Source organism: Indicator indicator, chromosome 2 (assembly GCF_027791375.1).
Source record: "Indicator indicator isolate 239-I01 chromosome 2, UM_Iind_1.1, whole genome shotgun sequence".
Classification (NCBI taxonomy): domain Eukaryota; kingdom Metazoa; phylum Chordata; class Aves; order Piciformes; family Indicatoridae; genus Indicator; species Indicator indicator.
Window position 1 is genome coordinate 21,381,221 of NC_072011.1, and position 25,096 is coordinate 21,406,316.

Below are 25,096 nucleotides of genomic sequence, written 5' to 3' on the forward strand. Positions count from 1 at the left end.
AACACAGATGATAACCACGGCAACCCCCAAAAAGAAACCATAAGCAATTACTCACTGCAGCTAGAAATTACTGAAAAAAGGGCTATTATTTTCAGACAACTGTTTAGTTTAAAGGAGGTAAAGAGATCAGTGCCTTGATTCAGTAAATATCTCAATGCACTTAGGCAAAACGGGACAAGATTCAAGATAAATGCTACAGCTCAAAGCTCACTTCAGGACACAGTCATCAACAGCCATCAAAACTCCACTTGCAGCACTGCTGAATATGGCTACCTTCAGGGATGCACTGCTGAAGCTTTGCTTGTTTCATCTGTTTATGCCACCATTCCACTTAAACACCTAAATGCACCAAAGGGTGTCCCCGATACAGAAAGTCATGCAGTACACAGGCTTTTGGTACATAAGCGAGTGTCTGTTTAATGTGACCTGTTCCCTTAGGATGCTGCAAACCTCCTTACTGCATTTTAGAAAATTCTAAGTAATTTCTCCGAAAACAAAATACTTCTTCCAGGAACCTGAGTTTGTTTCAGGCAGACACAGAAATGCAAGACACTACACTTTCTTCAGAGAGGAACTTCTTTCTTTACCACCTCACCATACTCACAATAGACTCAGATGATGTAAAAGCAGGTGGCAGAGGAAGCGCTTGAAGGCTCCTATTATATTAGGAGAAACAAGAGGGAACACAGCAGTTGGAGGTTTAGAAAACACTAATTAAATTACATTTACTTAGACAACGACAGCATGTACCAAGCAGACTGACTAACTGCTCTGGTGATGTTCCCACAACATGATACTCATGTAACAACACACACAACTACAAAATAATTACAGTCACTTTACTGAGCACTGCATCAAAGCCCAGACTTAATATAAACATTCCAAACACATAATTTACTTTGGAGTTATAAGAATTAGTACTTACAGCTATGAAAACTTAAAGCCCACAGTATAATTAGAACAGCTCTCTCCAATGGTGTGGAAAGTTTCATAAGAATTTACTTGACAATTCAAATGGAGTTTTTTTTTCTTTTTTGTTCCATAGCTAAAGAAGATATTATGAACCATTGCAAAAGAAATCAAGGAGAAGAAAAAGCAAGTTTAACTCCAAAAGAATTTGCATGATGGACGACTATCAAGTAGGTCTTCCACCAGTCTCAGCAAGGCAGCCACTTCTCAGCCTGACAGAAGCTCTCACTTCCATCTTCAGTGCTGGCTTTGTTTCCAGGCAAACCTTTGTAATTTAATAAATAAATAAATAGCCTGAACAATTTCTTGGAATGTCAACAGTTCAGGAATCCACCCAAAGGCCTAAGTCATTCCACTTTTACTGAGCCAGTATAATTTTGCCCATTTGCCCAGGTACAATTTTCCCAGACAAATAACTCATATTGGAAATACATGTTCCCAGAAATCAATCTATTACCTTCACAACTTCCACAAGTGACTCCTGTCCTTACTCATGGCAGGGGCCAGAAGTGTGTGACAGAACTGGCTTCTCCTTTCTGAGCTAGTACTAATCCGTGGTCAGATATCACTCCCTGTTTATTAGGTGAACGAGGCCAACCAACACAGACAAAATTGGTGGGATTATGAAAGCAATGAAATGTCTGCTAATGTCAAACATGTCTGTATATCACCAGTGCAACCTCTCAACTTTTCTTCTAGTCCAACTGAGACAGACTTGTAAGAATTTTAAAAATGGCTTTCTGCATCAAAGCAACAACCCATTTGACTCCTGAGTGGTGGAAAATGCCTGTTAGACACCTGCAAATGTGTTCTCACAGTCCACTTCTATTCAGTATCTCTCCTCCTTCTCCAGTGCTTCCAGAGATGGCACTTGGAATGTTAAAAGGTAAATCCTTGCCTATTGTCTGAAGAATTTCTTACCCACCACACATTCCCCATTTTTAGCTCATCTTTTACTATTTCCAGAGAATATGATTCTATAAATATCCACTCTCACATTGTGAGTTTCATGGAGACAGATAAGATAATTCACTCACCAGCTTTTACATCTTCTTAGATCCACTGGATGCCTCTTTTTAATTGAAGTTTCTCACAAGCCTATCATGGCCTATTCAAAGACAAACTCTAACGCTATTATGAGATAATATACTCCAAACCTAACTGCACAACATCTCATTCCAAACAAATACCAACTTATTCTTACTCACTTTTAAAGCAATCACAGCAAAGAATTGAAAACACAGATATGTCAGCAGGAAACATGATCGAAATATTAAAAAGAAAAACTAAATTATTAGTTAACTTCCTTCATCCCTAGCCAAGCCACATAGGTCTGGTTGTATCAACATCTGCCTGTAGAGTGCAGTAACAGTAGAGAGAGAGACAAGTTTTTTAAATTAAAAAACTCTAAAGTAGACCAAATGGCATGACCTTCTCTTTAGGTCACTGAAAATACACTAAAACCTAAAAGAACGGGAAGAGTGAAGTTTGTTTTCAATGTCTGAAAGCCACAGAGCTACACTGGAGTACTGAAAATAAGGCAGAAGAAGAAAGAAAATATTCTGCCGTTGCATTTTCCTTAATCAACTAGTTTAATTGAAAAAGGATGACTTCCCCCCAACACCCTACCCCAAAAAATGCTTTTAATCTGTTTGGCAGCTGACACACTTGGAAGAGTAAGTTAAAATGTGTTCTCTAATGATTTGACATCCCTATGTACCAACATAAATTGAAAACATAAGCATGGAGCAGAAGGAGCAAAAGCAGATTGGTTGTAGACATAGTCCTGGAACTTATTAAGATGAAAGGAAAGTATTACTATGAAATGTCTGCCAAAGCTAATGGTTACTAATATGCCCCACAAAACAAATCTGTAGAGTCAATACAAAAATTTCCAGTATTTTTTCTGTGAAGTACTGCACCCTTACAAATCTAAAAAGAGCTCAGTCCAAAGCATAGCTAAGTCTCCCTGTTAAGTCTCAGATCAGGTCCTCTTACAAGGTACTACAGCTGTACATACAGCAAATTAAAACTGGTAACGTCAACAGCAACATGGGAAAAAATTACAAATAAAAGGTCAAAGATCAAGTTTTCAAAATTTTGGCAGAATCCTGTCAACACATTTCATTTTGCCCTTTTTATGCCTTACATCTGATTCACCTTCCTACAACAGCAGCTCACAGCTGAGCAACACCTCTACTTCTGCACAAGATCCCACACTGAACAGAGCACAGAACAAAGTTTCTTTCAGGTATGTGAAGTCACAGCAACGTTCAACTGCAGCACGTGCATACAAAGAGTCAAAGAGGTTAGCAAAGGGCAGACACTCTGTTCACTCAGCAGTTTCAGGTGGTCATTGATGTTAGGCAGCCTCTGACAGGGTGAGCAGGACTCCTGGCTCTCATCGCTCAGCAACGCTTAAATGCAACGTGACGGCTTGGACTCTCTGGGAGAAGAGAGAATCACCCTGCCAAACAGGTAACCACTTCAGGAGGGCGTAGAACCAGGCTTTTTTCTTTTGCCCTTTCTTAACATAGCATGCTTTTCAAACTCCTCTGCATTCTTCTTGCTTTCCTCTGCAACTTGTTCACCTCTTCTGGGACCAAAATTAGATACAGTGCTGTATCTTGTCACTCTAGTGCTCAGGAGAACGGCACAGTTATCCTTTTTATCTTGCAGATATCCCTTTTTAATGCATCTCAGGATGACATTTGGAAGAACCAAAGACTGTTGCTGCTATAGAGAGGGGCACAGAACATAAAGCCATCACTCTTTTTGCTCTTTACCCTACAGAAATGCATGCAGATCACTTCAGAAAAAGACCAGCAAGACCCTCATTAGTTTTCTTGTGAAAAAGCAGTATTTTCCTCTCTTACTTCTTAAGTTTATCATATTGTGAAAGTCATCTTACTGCTACGCACCTATCATACAACAAGATAAAAGAGATAACAATGTAAGGACATGGCTCACTGGTACTTGTTGAGAGAACTAGCACAGATATTTTCAGAATTTTGGTGTCACTTTAACTACTTAGTTTTCCACTGTAAGGTTTTTCATGTAATATCAGAAGACCTTTAAGCTATACTATTTTGCAAGCTAGATTTTAACAGCAGAGCAGCTTCACATTATATGCATATGTATCTTAGAACTAAAGTTTAAAACTGCTCTTTTTCCTCCTCAGCCCAGGGTTTTGCTCACTCTGTGATGTGCTCAGAACACATTGGCACAGTTATTCTCTGTTTAAGTAGCAAATCCTATCACATCCAACCCATGTGTTTATATTGGATACTTACAAAATGAGAGATATTAAGTAACTAAGCTGGTTTTAAAACTTTTAATAATACATCCTGGCACTGCTGTTTCCTTAAGTAACCTAACTACCCTACAGTAGTTTCTAACCTTCCAATGTGATATTCATGAATTCACCCTGGGAGCCAGTAATACTGGATTTGAGTGTGGTGAGCAGCAGACTAAATAATTTATTCCTCTGTATGAACTTGTCTTGCTTCTTATTAGGGTTTAACTCCTTTGTACTTACAGTGGTTAACTATCTATTAGGCTGCAGCTCCTGAAAAAACTCATGGCTTCACCATTGCCAAGGATCTGTCATACTGTGTCTCAAGTTTGCCTTCCTGCCCTTTAATTTAGACCTCCTCCAGTAGTCACACATTTTATTTTAATGTTTCCAGCATATTTCACTTTTCCACTGCACTTTGTGCAGGCACTTTATAAGTCAGTTGCAGTAAAGGTTGTTTATAGCTGTAACTGAATTTTAATTTGTAAAACAGGCCAGTCCTGCCAGTCTGTAACCCACACACTTGTTACGGACGAGCTAGTTTCAAGGTGCTCTTGCTCCACATGCTCCGAGAAGAACTCAAAGGGACTAAATTTCCATCACAGCTTCTGCAGGTATTTCAAATTTAGTTCATAACAATGTGTCACCACCTGGAAGGAACAACACCAAGAAGCACCTACAATGTGCTGCTGACTACTCTTCCAACAGAGCCAGAACACAGCAGACATCCCAGTGTCTTCTAAAATTACTCAAAGCCCCAGAATACCTTCACCAACAAGTGGATCCTGCAGTGTTGGAGATTCCACACATCTGAGACAATAACGGACAAGGCCCAGCAGCAAGTGTTCCCTCCTTCACCCTAATACAATCTGAAATTATTAATCTAGCTTGCTCAGGCAGTCTAAACCTCATTCCTGCTGATCAAGGCAGAACTCCTTTCCATTTCAATCAAGGGTGCTTCTCCTTGCATCTACTCTAAATCCCCAAAGGTGTCAGCAGCAAAGGCCTCCATACTCACCCAGGATGTCAGACTGTGAGGGGTACTGCCCTGAAAATTACATATTCATACTCACACAGCCTTGTCCTTACATTACTCACTGAAACTCTTTCTTCACCTCAATTACCATACCACCACTCTCACACAGATCCCTTCAGCCCTATTAAGACACCCTGTCCTATTTCTTTGGTGTTTTAACTCTAATGTTGACCACTCATAGCTGAGTACATAACCTCATTTTTTAATTAATGTTCATGGTCCTTATTAGAGTAATTCATCACTGTTTACTGTTTCCTGAATTACACTTCGTAGTTTTATAAAACCTGAGTAGAAGACTGCCAAGAACTACCAGCTCATCTTTCAAAATCATGAGGCTTTCAAAATAATGCTACAATTATTAATAGAGGTTATTTTTTTTCCCTTCAGATAAAAAGAGATACTTTCATAACTGTTGTAATGGTTCGGGAGTTAATAATAGCATCAACAAAAATAACACTTGTGGTAAAATCTTAAGTGCTACTTAACTGAGTCACAAGGCTTAGCAACATCAACCAAATCAGTTTGTTACTTTCAAAATATACCCTGCCATGCTACCCCAGATTTTTGTTCTTCCACTGAAGGTTTAAGTCATCCAGACCCAGCTGTAATTTGACTTCAGTATTATACTCTAGCATTTCCTAGTGAAAAGATAACGATTGGCTGGATATGGTTGACTGGTTACGACCTCCTCCTATGCTATGTTAGTTTACGAATACTTTCCTACCGTGGAAAGAAGAGGGGAATGTATTGGACAGCTGGAGATTTAGAACTGTAATCTGTAAGAGATACTATGCTGTGAAATAATCTAAATGAAGTCATTGCAGGTGAACAAAAAATCTGCTCAGAACTTCAGTGAATACACACAGCTCTACTAGCTTCAGAAGTGGGGATGCTAATGCTTTGGGCAGTTTTTTAGCTATGGTATGTGACATAGAACAAAACCAACAGATTGCAACATTGGTGGTATCAGACTTTTTCTATTTTGTGTATACAGTGGGTAGGCTCCTGTGTTAATGCCAGAGGCAAGTAAAATTCATCTCTAACTATGCACACATCCTGATGATTAAAGTACAAACCAGAAGATTAAATACTTTTCAAGCACCTTTGAAATTAGATGGGAAAAACTACAAACTACTATCATTCACAAAATGTGCAACCTTGTTGTCTCAAATGCTTCCAAAATTGAGAGGCTGAAAATGTCAGGCTTAATAAAAAGTCAATTCACCACTGTTGAAATTTCTGCAGGACGTCATTGGCATGCACAGTGTCCCGCACGGATAGTTACCTTCTTGTGACAGGGAATCTTGGTTTAATTTCCCAAGTCTCTTTGTACATTTACTATCAGGCAGTCTTCCCATATCAATACGTTTTTGATATACTATAAGTTTATTAATCATCCTCTCTCTTTTGGTAAATTTACGAATAAAACAATTTCTTCTCCTGAAGACTTTTGAGCAATAAATTAATATGAACAAAATGAACATAAATTAGTACTCCAGTACTATTCAAATACTTTAGAAACCAATTCAAACTTATTAGTATGGATTCAATTCAAACTTTAGGTAACATCTCCATAATACTAGTGTGCTTTATTATTCGTCACTTGTAGCTTCAGCACGATTCCAACCAATTCTAAATAACAGACAATGGGAAAATCTTCTGGAAAAATCAGATTTGCTTCCATTGAGATACCATTGTTTCTAAGAGAGGAGAACACAATCTATAAAGAACATAAAATAATTATTCCCATATTTCTCCAATTATTTTTCATTGCCTTTAACAAACTTAAAGTGGAGAAACAGTTTTAAAAACCGCAGTATTTTATTGACTATATTAGGGCCAAAACATCAGTTATAAAGTGAAATGATACTTCAAATTATGAAGGTGATCTCTGTGGTTAAGGCACTTTTGCATTCTCTTTTAATATTTTATCAGCCAGGTACTGAGTCTGGTAACCATGGGAAGCTACTTACTCTATTTTTAGTGTTTCTACATTCTGACAATTTTTGTTAGCTGAAAACTTATACACCGCACAATCATCTCATAAACAACTCTTTTCACAAGCAGGATAGGGCTTTTTAAATCACTGAAATCTTCTCCTACTCCCCCCTATATGGATTACTTCAAAGATTACCCACCATTTTTTGAGAACAGTTAAACTGAAAATTTCAACTCTATCAAAACCACACACACTACTATCCATGCTCTTAAAATTCCCTATTAAAGAAACAAATTCTGCTTCATTTTGGGATTCATATGTTTTCAAAAATCAAGCACTTCATCCGTAAACAAATTAATCACTTAAGACTGCATAGAACACAGTAGGGGTAAACCCATATTCTCAAAAAAGATGTCTAGAAATAAAACAGGAAATATCCACCAAAAAACATATATACCAAAACTTTAAAAAAAAAAAAAAAAAGAAAAATACACAGTTCTTGGCTATCATCTTAGTACTATTAACACAAGATTTGGAAACAATACCTAATGAACATAAAAACTCAACTTTTAGTAAGATTAAAAACAAATAAAGTAAAAAAAAAAAACAACTACTTGACAATGGAGCATGATAAGGCCTGGGAAGGCCACTCAAGGATGCTGCTATCTTTTCCACAGTCCTGATCCATAAGAAAAACATGAGCAATTATCACATAAGTACTAGGCAAGAGCTGAAAGAATGGTGAAGAGCAATGATTTACTTTCCAGCTTCAAACCAATAAAGTTAGATCAAGCTTATTTTGTGAATGTATTTTATTTCTTTTCATTTTAACCTCATCTTGACCCACATCCACTTCCGTATTCACCTTAAGCTTTGAAGCATTGTCACACGTTCTAAGCACAGGGCTTTAGTGATACCTAAATGGTTGCCAAAAGACACTGGGTTCATGACAAGCACCCCATGGGAAAGCCATCAAGAAAAGGAGAATAGATCACATGAATCTCTGTGCATGGCTCCTCTACACATATATATCAGCTGCACCAAAAGAGGGACATATCCTGATGCTCTTGCCAAGTTCTCAGGGGAAAAGCTTTCAACCAAGAACAGTAGGTTTGACGTCATTTGTCCTCAAAGGTCAGCTTCACCATCTTGGATGGAGGAAAAAAAAGCTTTGCTAAGGAAATCACTAACCCAAATACTGGAACAATATACAGCTGTTTTATTAGCTGAATTGCTCAGACATAAAATATACCAGCTGAACACCTCAGTCACTAATGAACAGCAGTTTCACAGGTGTCTTAGAAACAGACTAGCATCATCTACAGGCATCACTCCAATCTACACAGAAACAATGAACAAATGATCACTTTGTGGAAAAAAAATTTACATTGATATTTTCAGATGTATGTAAAACAATCTAGGGGCAGTAACATAAGAGATTTGAATAAGGAAATTCAAGCTTTAAGAGTTAGTTTTTACTGTCAGAGTAGGAGGTTACATTTGGCTCAATTATATTCCTTATCTATCACATATTAACACCAGCAAGACCAGAGTTGTACTAGGACTACTAGAGGTTACATTTACCTGCATAGAAGCACACACAGATCAGTCTTACAACTCATGAAAACCTGTGATTAATCAGTCTTGTAGTCAAATCTTTGGTGCCTAAAGGCCAAAGGGGCCTATTACTACCTTCATACTTACATGAGCTATGAGGAGAGTCTGAAGGAGCTGGGGTTGTTCAGTCTAGAGAAGAGGCTGAGGGGAAACCTTATTACTCTCTACAACTACCCAAAGGGAGGTTGGAGTGAGGAAGGGGACATCCTCTTCTCCTTGATGGCAAGCGACAGGACCAGAGGAAATGGTTTCAAGCTGTGCCAAGGTTCATGCTGAATATTAGAAAATATTTCTCCACAGACATTGGAATGGCCTGCCCAGGGCAGTGGTGGAGTCACTGTCCCTGGAGGTATTTAAGCAGCGTGTGGACCTGGCGCTTAAGGCCATGGTTTAGTGTTGACCCTTCAGTGCTGGATTTAGGGTTGGACAGGATGATCTTTGAGGTCTCTTCTAACCAGGTATTTTCTCTGATTCTGTGACACTACCGGCAAGGGCAATCACTGTTAATCTTTAACAGTCAAGTATACCTTTGCTGTGGGAAGACTTGAAAAAAGTTGGCTCAACTGGCCTTAAAGGGAGAACCAGAACCACACCAGCAATGTTGGTATACAGCAACATTGTATTGAGAAAATTGGTGCTGCCACCTTTATTTGAAGAACAGCCCAGTACCCTGATCTCTTAAAAATGTGATGATGGTATTTTTATTCAGAAAATAAGTGCTATTTTGCTTCTTCCACTGGGAGAAAAAAAAAAATAATCACAGCATCAAAGAAAAAAAAAAGTTTAAAAAAAAGGGTTGTTTTGGCACCTAGCCACAAGAAAAAGCCAAAATTAATATTGCTTCCAACAAGGCACTGGAATGTATTCTGCAAAACAGCTACAGCCCAGTGTGTATCAACTGTTGGTGGCCTTCCAGTATAGTTAACTACATACCACTGATATTAGATAGCAGTCATTGCAACCCTAGGCAATGGATTGTTGCTTACAATCTCAGTTTCTAGTTTTTAATCAGAGATCTAAAATTAAGAATCTTTTTGACTGTAAAACTTCCTCAACCTGACAAATCCCTCTCTCATGTTTTTATTTTATTCAGGGCATGCTGTAAGTTCCTCTGATGAATGCAGCAGGCAACAGAAAAACACAGGAGAGATTCACATAGTAGTGCCATGTAGGCCTGACCACAGTTGAAGGCAGCAAGGCAAGGGTATGCTTCCCCGGGTAAGGGACTGGTAGGACTGGAAGAAAGGTGAATCATGTCATCTATGCCAATAATGCAATGCCTAAGATTTACCAAGCAAGAACATCTCTGTGCAAAACATGACCCTAAGCAACTACCTGCCCTTTTACCAATTCCTGCCCATGTTTTGATTAGAAGAATGAAAAAAAAACCCAGCTGCTGACCCAAGATCACACAGGCTTGCCCTCATGTTGATCAAAATGTGTGCATCCATCCTTAATCAATGTTTCTAAACACAGGCAAGTATTTTTAAAAGTAACCTGAAACTTATACAAGACTATAGCATATTATTCCACTGATCTATTCACCAAGCTTTTAGGAGTGAGGATGATTATAGAGGAAGCCCAAAAACTTTACTGACTGTAAAAAACTATCAAAGAATACCTGCACGACCAATCAGCTGCATAGGTATCTAATCAGCTGGCCTTTGTATAGACATCTGAGCTGCAGCTGGATGAAGCTGTGTGAACAGAGCCCAAAATAGCATGTTTAGACAGGCTACAGAAAATTTCATAATGTAAACAGGAAAGTATCTGGGTTGAATAACACTGTCCCATCACTATTGCCCACTGGAATATAACACCAGGAATTTGTAACGCAAAATTCCTTAAGTAACAGGACCAAAATCTGAATAAAATTTTTAAGGTTAGAAATCGGTACCTAGATAACATCCTTTTCCTTACTGGCACAGTGAGGCATTTGTGAATGATAACACAAGCATGAAAAATACAGGTCTGGATTAAGCATTGCTTTACTCTTCCAAGCCAAGCACTCACTGAAGAGACCTGACAGAGTTTTACTCCTTGCAAGCTGCTGTACTTGGGGGCAAGAGAATCAGATGGTACAAACAAACAAACCAAAATATATTTCAAGAGCACAAAAGCATACTAAATAAATTTTAAATGTGAAACATTTATTTAGCATTATGATTTCCCCCATACCAGATCAGTCAGTTTGTCTGAACTTTAGGAATGCAACAAATTTCCACATATCAACATGATCCCACGTGCACACAGCTTTTGCAGCAAACAGGTGAAGATACCCAGTTTATCGCAGCTTGCTTTCACCCTCCTTCTGCTGCCAATGGTTTCATCACACCAGCATACACATGGCTGAGCATTTAAACTCAAAGTCTGGTATCTCAGGATGTGATGTCATCATCAACTTTTATAGAGACATGTCAGGACTACCAGCAGAGACAGTGGCTCTTCACCTCCACCTCATCTCAAACTACTCACTCTCATCTGCTGCGCTAACATTCACAGTGGGTCACATCAGCGAAACAATCTGTCTGAACACAGAACTAGAAGGCAGACATGTTTTCAGTTAACTGCTCTACCTCATCCACATCAGGCTGCTGGGAATCACACACTGCTGAGGACAAAACAACCCTTTCCTCAGCAAGCTCCACTTTTTGGCTAGAAGTAACCATGGAATCCCACTCTTTCCTGGGGACTTCTTAAAATGGGTAAAATTCCTACTTAAAATACTAAAAGGGCTTAGAAAAGCATTTGGGCATCTCAGTTCCATTAAAATAATACTACTTGAAAAGTTCAATATTAAAGGAAGCCATGGGTTATATTACGTAAATTAGCCTATGGCTAATTATTATTATACACAGTATCTCAACCCCCCTTCTGCTTTGGTGTCTTATAGGTAACAGTGAGAAGTCTACACAATTTGGAAAGGAAAATTGCAGAATAACTGTTTCTTCAACTGTTGCAGTTGCACAGCAAAACACTTCAAAACCACAGTTTGTTCTGACCTTGGAAGATACTTCCTAGTATCTACAGAAATAAAGTGAGTCTGAAGAAATTAGAACATGAAAAGAGAGCTGTTCTTTCATTCTTTTTTCTTTCCCCTGTCCCATTTAAATAGCTACCATAAAAATGAGTTATAATAACTTTTCTTGTCTGCAAGGACAAACACAAGGTAGTACCAAATCATGGTTTAGAGGATAAACCAACCTAGAGTAAACCAAAAGGAAACAAAATAAGAGACACTAAATGCCTGCTTGCACTTCTTCCTCTTGAAACCATCACAATGCTGGTCATCACCCAAAATGTCATGAGATGTCATGATGATGGTAAGGGAAAAGTCAATTCTGCATCGTCATACATCACGTTCATCAAAAATAAATACTATTGCTGTTCTTTAAGGCACAACACCTGCAGCAGAGCCTACATTCTAGGAACTGCAGTCAGCAAGAAGGTCACACCCACTTGCCTCATTAGCTCCAACCGCGACATCTTATTTTTGCATGAATATACTACAGAAAAAGATTCACTGAAATCTTGCCTGCCCTTGACTCAATGACAAAAATTCCATTAGTTTAATCAAACAGACTTAACCCAAGTTACTTACAAATGCCTGAAAACACTGTGAGGAAAATATCGAGTTGGAAAGGCCAAATTGGAAAGGCTGTTAGCATAAACAGCGCAGAGTTGTTTTGCACACAAGTAAACATACAATTAGTTGAAAACTAAGACAAAAAAAGTAACATGAAAGCAAATGCAAAATAAGAGCAGCTCACCTTTTGAGGGGGTGGTCCGTGGTCATCCAAGTAAGTGGAATTTCCTACAAAAAGAAGAAGGATGGAGATAAACAAAAGTCATCCAACGCAACTTCAAAACTTGCCAATTCATGGAATCCATATACCTATATCCTTATCTCTATCTCTGGTTCTGTGATGACACATAATTCAAGGAAAATAAATATCCCCTGCTTTGATTTTTAATTAACAAGAGAGAAGCAAACTAATCTGTTTTGGCTACATTTATGACAAAAGATTAGATGCACATTGTCATTTTAGCATAAAGCTAAATGGGCCAAGGTAGATTTAATTTAATTGTGGCATTCAATTATTTGCATGGAAGAAACTATCAGCTGCATCCTTGTACATTTTAAGTAGGTGAGCACAGTTTATTATGAAAGGCCTTCATTGCATTTTGTTCTGGTGGAACTTCCAACACAGACTTTCCCCAACCTCCAACTCCCCACTCCACTCATTAGTTTCTGAACAGAACTGATTGAACGGGAGCTATATTCCAAAGTAATTACACTTGCCCTTTCAAGAAGCCCTTTTAATTCAGATGAAAAGCATCAGAGAAAAAATAAGCAAACAAACAAAAACACCAAACCACAAAGTTTACAAAATTTAAATGCTCCCTTCTTAGTTTGCTACAAAAAAAAAAAAAAAACAACCCAACAATTTCAGACTTTTTACCCATTACTTACAAACACACATCAACATACAAAATACACCCATAGGCTATCTTCCCTGCAACTGTCTTTCCTGAATCCTTCTCCCAGTGGAGAGTGCCAGAAAAAAAAAAAAAGGATTTCTGGGTCCAGGAGGCAGGAAAAAGTTTGTGTGTGAGTGAGATGAATTTCCATGTAGTTAGGATTAGTTTGCAGAACTATTTTGCCTTCTGTTTTTTTTATGCTTTTCTAGCATAGGTTGTGAAGCTATAAAAACTTGAGTCGAAAGACTTCAAACTCACCCAAATGTAATACCCAAAAACTAGTTCTTTTACAAATGTATGTAGATTAGGGTACACAACTACAAAAGACTCAAGAATTAACTTTGAGATGGTTACGTGAAATGATGATTCACCTTCTGAAACATACCAGAAACTCATCTTTCTATACATTTGACACAAATTCCCATCATTTGAACAACCCAGCTGACTAATCTAATGCCATGGATAATGTTGCCGATTTCCTATATTCAGGATAATTTCTATTATCCATGCCTCTGGTTCTATGTGTGAGTGAAGCAATTCTGTTCCCAGCCTGCTAACAGAATTGTGTATGGCTTTACAATAAAGTAGCTACTCTATACACAGTGAGATGGACTTGAAAATAAACATTTCAGGAAACACCTGAGTTACATACACTTGGAAAGGGAGCATGGAAAGCTCTTTTAGTGCCTCTCCTTCCAAACTCATTTAAGATTTAACTTTCCTTTAAGATCAGGCTGTTACTCTGTAATTCACAGCAACTTCCTTCTCTTTGTTATAAAGTCAGATGAAAGACTGCTCCTGTTGTTAAAAGTAACTCTCTTATTTTTTTTTCATTGTGTCAGGAAAATTGCTTCATTTTGATCCACACTAAAACAAGTAATGTTTGCTAAAAAGTAATTCTGTTGTCTAAATAAGTTAAAAAACATTAGAAATGTCATAAACACTCTATGAAAACTAATTTGTTAAAAATATTTTTAAATCTTAAAAATATTTAATATTAAAAATATTTTTCCTCATCACTCCTAAATAAGTAGTTTATAATTACATAAATAAAAAGAATATTAACTACGTCTCTATTAACTGTATCTTTAGCAATCACCTATCACAGTCCATTTTGCTATAAAGAAGGATCTGAATTACTGACTTCTCTTGAGAAAACAGATCATAGTTTACACAGCATCTCACAGGGCAGCATCAAGAATGTCTAAGCTGTGTTATAGATACCTTTTTTGAGATATTCTTTAGAGCAAAAAACCAATTTCATCTTTCTGTATCAGCAATCTATGTTCTTAGCCTGCATACCACATTTTCCTTCCTTTGTAATTTTTTAATCATTACAATTACATCAAAACATCCCTGTCTTTGTATGGAATTCTGTAAGTTTGAATTTTGTTGTCAGAATATTAGGGTTTTTTACAGCACAGTCTAGTTACTACTGTGTCCACTTAAAAGGTGATAGTACAATTTTGGCCCATTTCATAAAGGTCTTTTTCAGGGCAGTTTCTTGCAACTGACTAATTTCCAGGCATCAAGGAAATTGAGAGTGCTGGTTTGAAACCTAGTCAGAATGAATTACAAATGAAGAGCCAAAGAAGGAAAGCTGCAGACATTCCCCACTCCCTTACACTGCCCCAAATGCCAGGTGCTGAGGTCGCTCCCTTCCCCTGCCAGATCTCCTACTTCTCCTCCTCAGGCATATGAACCAGAGCCCATCTCAGCATCCACAGCATGCCACATCAATTCAACAGCCTGAATTCTTTTGGGTTAAGTTTTAAAACAAGTATTTGTTTTCAGTAATAAAAGGAAAACCTTTTGCCACGTGATTCATACTATACCCTAAGTAAAATCACTAAAATAACTCACTGAATTCAGCTTCCATGGAGTGGAGTAGCAGACTCTGGCGCCTGCAGGCCAATTCCTTAACCCCACAAAGCCCTACACGTAGCTTTCAGTAATGATCATAGGATCGGGCTTTCTTCAAGTTTGCTTGCAAAACCAGGATCACGCTACAGGAGCCTTAATGCACGCAGAAATATCCTGGAAAATGTGCACCCCACTCAGAATATTTCTGCAGAAAACCTGCACAGAAGATATTATCTTTCTAATACAAGAGAAGAGACCATGAAAACCTTATTAAGCAAGACTCCTGGGGTAGGCATTAATAAATTTTATGAGCTTCAGACAGGATGCCACTTTAACATGTATGGCACTTTTCAGAGAACACAGACTAACTTAGTTACAAAATTTCAGTACTATAGATATGGCAACAATGGAGATATACCAAGGTAAAACCAATCTCTGAATTACTGTCTACTAAGGGGTGACAAAGGAGTACAAAAAGGAGAGCTGAACAGTAAAATTCAGAGATGCAGGAATGAACAGCATAAACACTGAAACCACTGTTCATAATCACAAGTGTTTGCTGTAACTACATAAATACAGCAAGCTCGTCTAAAATGGATAACATTATTATGCAGCTTTTATCTGCTCTGTCACAGACAGCATGTGTTTGACATCACTAAGTGGTATAAATGATAAAGCGACAGAAGAGGAGGTCATCTTTCCTCATTAAGGATCAACTCCATTGCCCAGAAGGAACCTATGTCATTGAATTATTAGTATGACCTCTATGAAGTCCTTTAATAAAGCTTTACTAAAGACACAATTGCTCTTGTCTGTGGCCCAATAAGACACTTCCAGATTTATTATTTTTTTTCCTGGCGAGGAGTTATTTGTTCTTTACAAATGAAAACTTTCTGCCTTATATTCTGCTTTCCTATAATAGTGTGAAAGCCTAAGGCATTACAAACATGTCAGAAAATAATCAAGCCTCAAAACACAAACATGCTCAACAGCACACTTCAGATGACTAAACACAGCCTCCTTCAGCCTCTTGTCAGAAAAAAAAATATCAACTTTATTACAGAACATGCTGAATATGTGGAAGTAGTCCAAATTTTTCCATGATTTATTATCTCTGAGGTTAAGTGAATCAGCTGTATGCAAACCTTTAGGGAAACTTTGTGGTTATGTTCCCTTTTTCTTGGAATCACTGAAGTGTGGGGGTTTTTGCATGAAACAAGCCCAGTTTATACAAAGAAAGATGATCAGTCATCAAGATTAAGGACAAATATTACTACGTCCAGTTCAAGACCATGGAAAACAAGAATAACTGAACTCCCAGAAAAACCTTTACAGGAAGAGGCTTATATATGAACTGAAGACTGATAGCAATTGAATTAGGATCACTCCATTTGAACAATTTAGAGATCATGTGGAAAGAACTGAGTAGAGATGAAGAGGGAAAGTCACATGGAAAATGTGGAGTTTTGACTGTTTTCCTGGAATAGGGTTTTCCCTCAATGAGAATCACAAGCAGCACTCTGAGAGAGCTGTGATCTGGCTACTGCCAAATTTAGTATGTCTTGTGAAAATTCAGTTTTCTCCTCTTCCCTTGGTCACTGTCTCAATCGTCGAGGCACCAGTACAACCTTTACTGGCATGCCATCCCTTAGATCATCTGATGCCTAAAGGAAAGGAACAGTTTAACAGTTGTGACGTCTTCTGGGATAGAAATAAAGACTTTGAGGAACTATTTCCCTACCAACCACCCCTAATCATTTAGAACTGCACCTTCAAAATAAACTCAAGTGCCAGTGAGTAATCTGAAGAGCATCAGTTCTGCTCTGCTTATAGACAAAAAATCATTTTAAGCAAGAATCTGAAAAATCCATCCGCAGTCACAATCAGTTATAGCATCAATTACCTCTTTTCTTCATTTTCTTGCTCTTTTCTTTCCACAATGAAAAATATCCCACTACAGAAAACACAAGGGAGGCTCCACCAGTAGGAGTGTTAACTCAAACAGAATGCCCATGGCTGGCAGCACACACTCCAGCCACACAGGTCTGCCAGACATAACACACTGGGAGTAGTTTCTGCAGTTTATTGTTAGCCTCCTGCATTTTACAGGTGTCTTTCTCTTGTTTTTTGGTGGTGGTGGTTGTTTTTTTTTTCCTCCCACTGGAGTAGCAGATAGCCTTAGAAATTTCATAGGTTTTTACACATCTGAAGTAATAAGATGTTCTTAGTCATCATGCCACAGAACCATCTGTGGTCCAAAGGCAGGAAGGGCACTCAGGACTACAACTTGAAAACTAGAAGTTTAGCAGTCTGAAATTGCCCAGCTCAAATCTAGCTTAAGACGAAAACTCTCCTATTGCTGAGGTCAGCATAGCCATACCAGGTTTAGCAGAGGAAACTTTGTTTCAGAGGTACACAAAGAAAATAAACATAGACCTGACTGGTCTGCAATGGAATACAAAGTCACTCACTGCAATTTCTTCCATCGTATGCAAAAGGCTCTGTACCCACAACTGGTTTCCTCTGTGCATGACAAATGCTGTCAAAATTTTCATCATTAAAATAAAGTTTAGAGAAAGTGTCACTTTTTAAAAAAACATTTCACAATTAATTACTCTGCTTCTTTTCATGCCTTTCAAAATATGTTGGTTATTCCTCATGTTTAGAATAAATACCATAAAACCTGCAACATCAAATCCATACACTTAATTCACTACATCACTGAATGCAATGAAGCAAAGAAGCTAGAACATGATAAAAATACCTATTTGACTTTATCACCCAGTGAACCTAACTCTGGAAAATTAATTCAGACATGATTTATCTTTGTTTACCTAGCAGTTTCATATGTCTAACACAATTAAGAAAGAAAGTGGCACACATAAGCACAGTTTTTGAAAGCTTACTGCTAATTCTATATATGTAATAGATATGTAAAAGTACCACTGGAATAGAGATACAAAGGGTTTGGGTAATGTTAAGTTCTAAACCAATGCAGAATACACATCAGAGAAATAATCTCAATAAAGAAAAATATTTTTATGAAAACAAATACTAAGAATACTCCCCTGCACAGAGAGCATCACAGGAAAAGCAGGACACCTCTCTGGGCACATCTGAAGTACAGGATTTCAACTCCACAGATAACCTTCTCTCTCAATGAGGCTCTCCTTACCAAAGTGACGACAATTTAAAGGAGAGGTTGAGGGCTGGACAAAGGACATAATGATGAATCTTCAATGAAGACCTTGTCACATGTGAAGCCTCTAAGTCTCACTTCACTCTGCTATTCAGGCTACAAACTCCAGGGAATCTGTATCTGACCAGACATCTTCTCAGATGATCCCAGTCTCAAGAGTCTCCTATTACATCAAAATAAAAGGTATCAGTTCTGCACTTTTGCATGACGTTTCTCCAGAGAAAAGGATTTTATTATTTAAACTTAGACCAACTTGCAAGTTTTATTCCTGTCCATTGCATTTATGCAGGTAGTTTCAGATACAGCTCTTTTCTCCCTATACAGGCAATCTTGGAAAATAGTAAGCCAATAAATTTTGAAAAACACCCAGCTGGCAAGTCATCAGTTATCTGAGGAAGATTTTTATTACTATTATTAGTATTATTAAGTACTACACGGCAAATGCTCTCCAGAATGGATTGTTTGTTGGATATTTGTTGAAGTTCCTGTCCCTGGAGGCGTATTTCTGAGAAGCTGCCTGGGACCTTGATCTGAACCCAGCAGCACCTTCCTAGTGGAGAAGAAATGAATACAATTCACAGACAACTGGTCACATAAAGCTCTAAAGAATTACTTTTTGTGTGTGTGCTAAAGCCAAAGTTTTCTTTGCCTGCGCTTATCACAACATCTTGAGTCATACGGTTGCTAGGATTTTGTCACACTTCTTTACAGAGGCAGCTGCATTTAGGATAATGGACCTCCCATATGAAGTAGCCTGCAGCACTGAGTTATACGTTGCTATGATTTTCCACTTTCTTCACAGTTCAGGTTCTCTATCTGATCTCAAAAAATATGACTGAAATTTTTAAAAGAGCCTTTTTTACAAGTCTGTCTCCCTTTCTTCCAATCTACCATCCTTGTTGTGCCACAAAAGAATCACTGTAAAATTCTTCCCAAGAATTATATAAGCAAGATGTAAGAAGTGGCTGTCTTTGTATTGCTTTCTCCTCTGAAGATACAATTTGAAAAACAATACAGATTGTTTAACCATTAGCTTCCCATCCTCAAAAGGTTTAACAGGCACAAAATTTGAAGTAGTATTTCTTGCCAAGGTCTTTCAAGAAGCCTGTAACTGCAGAACAGAATATACAAGTAGGTCAGATAAGGAACATCTGTACCTAAATGAGCTCTATCTTCTTTATGACACATTAGCATAAAGCTTTATTAATATCTGTTACAAAAAATACTGAAGCTTCAGATGGTTTTCTAGACTTCAAGACGATTTAATACAAATACTTTCCATTACTACTTTGGCCAAACTATTCAAGTTTTACACTATCCAACTGCTGGCTTCCGTTCATGATGACATTTTAACTCCTTTCTACCTCTGCCTCAAATAGATGCATCTGAGTGACAAGACGACTTCTCAGTGCAAGTGTGTTTGTAGTTTAGGAATTTCTATATAGAAACTGCATGTTTAAAAATAAGGAGTAAGATTTAGCAGCCACCATAGAGCTCTGGCCTTGGCTTAAACCTGCCTTTTCATTTCAGCACCCTTTCATCTCCTGCAACTGTAAAAGGATAGGATTAACCCCAACCCCTTGCAATACATATCTTCTATGTCCAATTTCCACCTTTACTGGTAAAAGAGTAATTTCAATACCTGAAATGCATAATTCTGAAAAAATTTTACTCTTCTATAAAGCACTGCAAGTGCCCAGCACAAACATCATGATTTCTAGAAAAATGACTTTTCTGGCCTCACTTCTCATGATCTTAAACAAGATTCATACCATTTTTGTATGAACTTATTATTTGTAAGATTGATTTATAAATATTCTGTAGGATGTCCTATGAAAAAAGCAATTGAATGCATTGTTATAAAAACTTTTGCTCTTCAAAATCTAATGCTGCCCTTGTAACTGAAGTCTAAGACCCACAACACATACACAAAGCTTACCTGTATGAAAGACACAACCCTTGTGACTTTCTTCAACTCATAAGCATATCCAACAGTAAATATAAATAAGAATTGATGGGTTTTGCCAGATTGCAAAAAGCAAAGATTTCACTATGGATAATCAAACATTTAGTATGCTTTCAATTTTCAAAAGTTTAAGTGAAACCATTTGGAAGACAACAGGCACATGAAGAGTCTTCAGATGTACTGATTAATTCTTGCAGTCTTAACCCCTCCAGCAACTCAACCAGTGTCTCAAAAATGTCAGTAATGAGATTCTGAAATAACATTAAAAAGGTAACTTCAACCATGCAATGCAATCAGTCCAAGTTTCATCGACTCACAACAGAACTCTTCAAATTGTCATTATTTCTTTCCAGCTCCCTACCTGTCCACACATAACACTAACCTAACTTGCACAGAGTTCAACTTGAAAGTACTGAGAGGGTCTAAAATGCATTTTGATTCACTTGGATAACTGTTTATTTAGGTCTGCCCTCGGGTGCTTTGACCGCACTTACGAACTCCAGTATGCAAACATTTAGGACTGGTAACAATTACCTAGGCATGCTCTTTCTTTTTATATCGTTTTCCTGTGGCTCATTTAGCTTGGAGAACCACATCGGGATGTCACCAATAAGATGTGGTAGCTTAATAGGTCTCTAACTACCAGTCACCAGCCCTCCTGCAGACCATGCTTCTTACAAGAGATAGCTTAAAATACATGAAAATCATCTATGTCATGTAGACTATCACAATAGTGTGGTTATTCTCTAAATTGAGCTTTTCAGTGTACACATGTATTAAAAGACTTTCTGTTACTGTATCTACATATAGCTTTATAAATGAGTATCAGCAACAATTTCCGCTTTGCTTGAATGGCTGTGAGACTCCAAAATGAAATCAGTTGTTTTAAAAAGTTCTAAGTATCCATATTGGCACACACTACAGGACAGCGTAACTTAAAAGCATGATTGCACTATATTACTAGGTGGTGTATTATTTTTAGGACATGTAAGAGCAATAATGCTTTTTTAAATGTCAAAGCTTTATGGCAATGCTGTTAAAGTCTTGCCAAGAAAGTGAGAATAGGATTTTTGTTCTAATCACAGAGCAGGCAGAACATTCTACAGCACTTCACAAGGTAATTTCAGAGACTCAAAGAACGATAGGGGCTGGAAGGGAACTCTGCAGATCATCTAGTCCACCCCTCAAGAGCAGTTTCACCTAGAGTAGATTGCACAGGACTGCACCCAGATGGGTTTTGAATGACTCCAGAGATGGGTACTCCACTACCTCTCTTTTCAGTGACAGTATTTCATTTCTACAAATTTCCATTGAACTTGGCTGAAATAGAGAGTAAAGAAATTGCAGCATACTGAAATCAAGATATGTGAAAAAATAAATTTTTCATCCTTAATTCTGTATTAGACTCTACATTTCTCAGAAAGATGACTCTAGGTCTAATCTAGAGAACATTTAGTATTTTACTTAAAAGAAAGCTTGAAAGAAAGCTTCCTCTAGAGTTAAGAAGTTAAGACAAGCTATCATTTAATGTTAACTAACTGCCAACAGCAGCACTTGCTAACTACTAAACATTTCTTATACCCAAGGAAAGAAACAAACAGATCATCTTGCACAAATGCAATACATAAGAAGTATCTTCTCCCCACTAGAAAGCTTACAGAGTTGTGGTTTTCTGTGTATTAGAAGCTTAAATACTAAGTTACATACAATTATAGTTCAGTTTATTCTTACATACTGTGTATTTCCTTAAGTAAAAACATTCTAGATCATCCAGATCTCACTCATGAATTTTCTTATGGCTTTGTCTTTCTTCATGTGGGATTTCATTCCCTTTACAGGAGAGGTTCTCCTAAGTACTGTAATTCTGAAGGTAAATTATTGAGTTCCCCAGTCAGTAACATACTGCAAAACTAACTTCTCTTAAGTGAGCCCCACTTAGCATGACTGGCAGCCTTTACTCAGGAGATGAACAACAGAGACATGTTCACACAAGCACCACAGAAGCAAAAATCTCATTTCATATATTGAGGTGTTTGCTGCTCATGTGAGGGTGTGTTTTATTTTGTTGTTTGGGGTCTTGTTTGTCTGGGGGGTTTCGTGCATTTGTTTTGTTCTGGTTTTGTTTTGGTGTTTTTAACACTTATAAGTTCATCTAACAGACCGGATACCTTATGTCTTGAAAAAGACCATTTTCAGAGGATAAATGCTGAGATTTTTGTGAAGCCAGGTACCTAAATATTAAGGAACCCAGCATCTCCAGACACAAAAATAATGGTCTGCAGTGTTAAAAAATCATAAAAGACAACTTTGTGGATGGGGCCTGCAGTACTGGTATTAGTTATTCATGGGATTTTAAAACTTCTGTGGATGGGTAATGACCTCTGATCCAAAGACAAAGGGTACTTGCAGATGAATACTGTACTCTCTTTTGCTTGGACTCTTGTAGGAAAGGGATTTTATTTCAAACACCACCAAAAAAACCAGTACAATGACAACAGCAAATTTGTATCTGAATGTGGCCCTAACACGCTAAAGGAGCGCATTCAACTGAATTGCACTGCCACAGCCATCAGGCATGGTCAGTTTGCTACCCTGCCATGAATGTGAAATAACCTCTCAGCAGCTGTTGTAGCAGATTGCTCATGTGTTTGGCCTGACAATGCTGTAGGCTTTGAGGGACTTTTGCAGTGTTATTTTCTTCTAAATTCATCTCAGACTTCCTACCACAAGTCATTTTGTTCCAGGTCTTGACATCCTATGGATTTGCTATCAGCAGCTCTCTTGCTATGGTCAGCCAAAGTGTCTGCTCCTCAGCTCCCCTAACTCTAAACAAAATACAGCTGTGAAAATACCTCCTCTCTGCTGCAACTTCACACAAGCAATTTAAGAGGTCTCCACTGTTTTCTTCTTGTTTCCCACAGCAGTTTCCACTGTATTACATTATTTATCAGTGGCAAACCCTCTAGAACTTATTTTTGACAAACACTAAGAAACAAAGTAATTTCCCCGCTGCCTTCCCAACAATAGTACTTTGGTTTTTTACTAAAATTAAAACAAAGAGTTAAGAAAAAAAAAAAAAAGAGCATTCTGAGACAGAGACTTCTGGCAATGAAAATACATCATCTAAAACTGTTGAAAATTAAGAAGTTGAAAACGAGACCTTAAGAAGGTAAGACTGATGTAGAAACCTTGACTAAAATCATATGGAACTGGGATTACCCATATTTGTACTTCAGAAGCCAGCAGTGTATTTACTCAGGCTGAAATGTGAGTTCACAGCCAAGGCACAAGCAATAAAGTGCTTCAAATGACTCAGTTGGGCCCAGAACTCCTACTCCCATGCCAGGCAGTTTTCCTCCTCTCTTCACAATCCCTCCTTAAAGTAAGACGAAACAGTGTCACTTCAAACAACTCTAACAGCATTTCTTTCGTAGTCATCTTAAAATCCAAATTAATTGACACATTTCACAAGAACCGTTACAGAGGTAACCTGAAATATGTGGCCATTTTAGTTCATGGAAATTAAAGTAAGAGGCATAAGTATGGTGGTGTCAGCTGGAACATGCAGGGAATGAGCACAAACAGAATTTTGCACAGGCAGCTATACGAGGCTTATGTAAAACTACAAAATTTTATAGCAAGATGAAAACTCTCACATGCAACTTTGAGTTGAAACCAGGGTAGCTGGGTTGCTTTTGTTTTGTTTCTAAAACAAATGGCCTGGCACATGAATCACAGCAGGAAACCAGTGCACATAATCCCACTCTCCCCACTCAAAACTGAAGAAAGCCTAAAGCTCAACAGCAGAAACAGGAAGGTCAGTTTTGTCCTCATATATCCTTTTTGATTTTGGTTTCTTTGTTGCTTCTCTCTTTTTTCCCTTACCTACTACTTTAGAAGTGTGTCTTTATTGTAATAGAATCATAGATCTCCACGGGAAGAAAAACAACATTGCACTTGACTTATCATGTCGTATTAAGCTACTACATTTCTGCTTGGGCTGGGAAGGATGCCAGCAGGCTCAGCATACCCTCTCTTCTGCCACCTTCAGTCAAAAAATATATTTCAGGGCCTTCTGCTTCTTTCTAGCACTCAACAAACCACAGCTCTGATGATATTCTCCCCTTTTTATAATGCAGCTAGATGACAGGACACATTTTCAGCATGTATTCTCATGGCATTTGCTGAATGCTAAGTACCACGGCTGAAAGCCATTAACTAACAGAAGTCCCCCCTTACGAATTCCCCAGGAGAACTAAAACCAAACAGAAACATGCATATCAGCACCTTGTCACTGACATTGCAAAGTCTCAGACCTACACTGCAGCCTTCTGGGCCACTCTGGGCAGGTACCCAAACCCAAAGAAAAGTTCAGATCCTATGGAACGTGTCAGCCTTACTTCAAGAGGCTCTTTCGTCATCACTACTGAATCCAGGAGTGCTACCAGCAACAGCAGCGCACTTTAAGTTAAACATTTACAGATTCTGAGAGACAATGTTCACAACTGTCAACACCCAGAGCTCCCAGGAATTACAAGCCTTGGTTTAGACTGTGGAATCATCAAGTCACAGAATTATTTAGGTTGGAAAAGATCTTTACGATCATCAAGTCCAATGACAGATCTAACACTGCCAAATCTGCTACTACGCCCTAAATGCCACATCCACACTGTTTTAAATACCTCCAGGGATGGTGACTCTACCACTTCCCTGGGCAGCCCTTTCCAGTG

General features: G+C 38.0%; 1 protein-coding gene across 1 annotated transcript in view; it reads right to left on the reverse strand.

The window, feature by feature from the left end:
- The window catches only part of UST (uronyl 2-sulfotransferase), a 173,858-nt gene that overhangs the window by 93,709 nt on the left and 55,053 nt on the right, over window positions 1–25,096 (reverse strand). Inside the window, exon 2 of the mRNA XM_054399048.1 lies at window positions 12,627–12,670. Within this exon, the coding sequence (XP_054255023.1) occupies window positions 12,627–12,670 (44 nt within the window). The remainder of the gene's footprint in view (window positions 1–12,626; window positions 12,671–25,096) is intronic.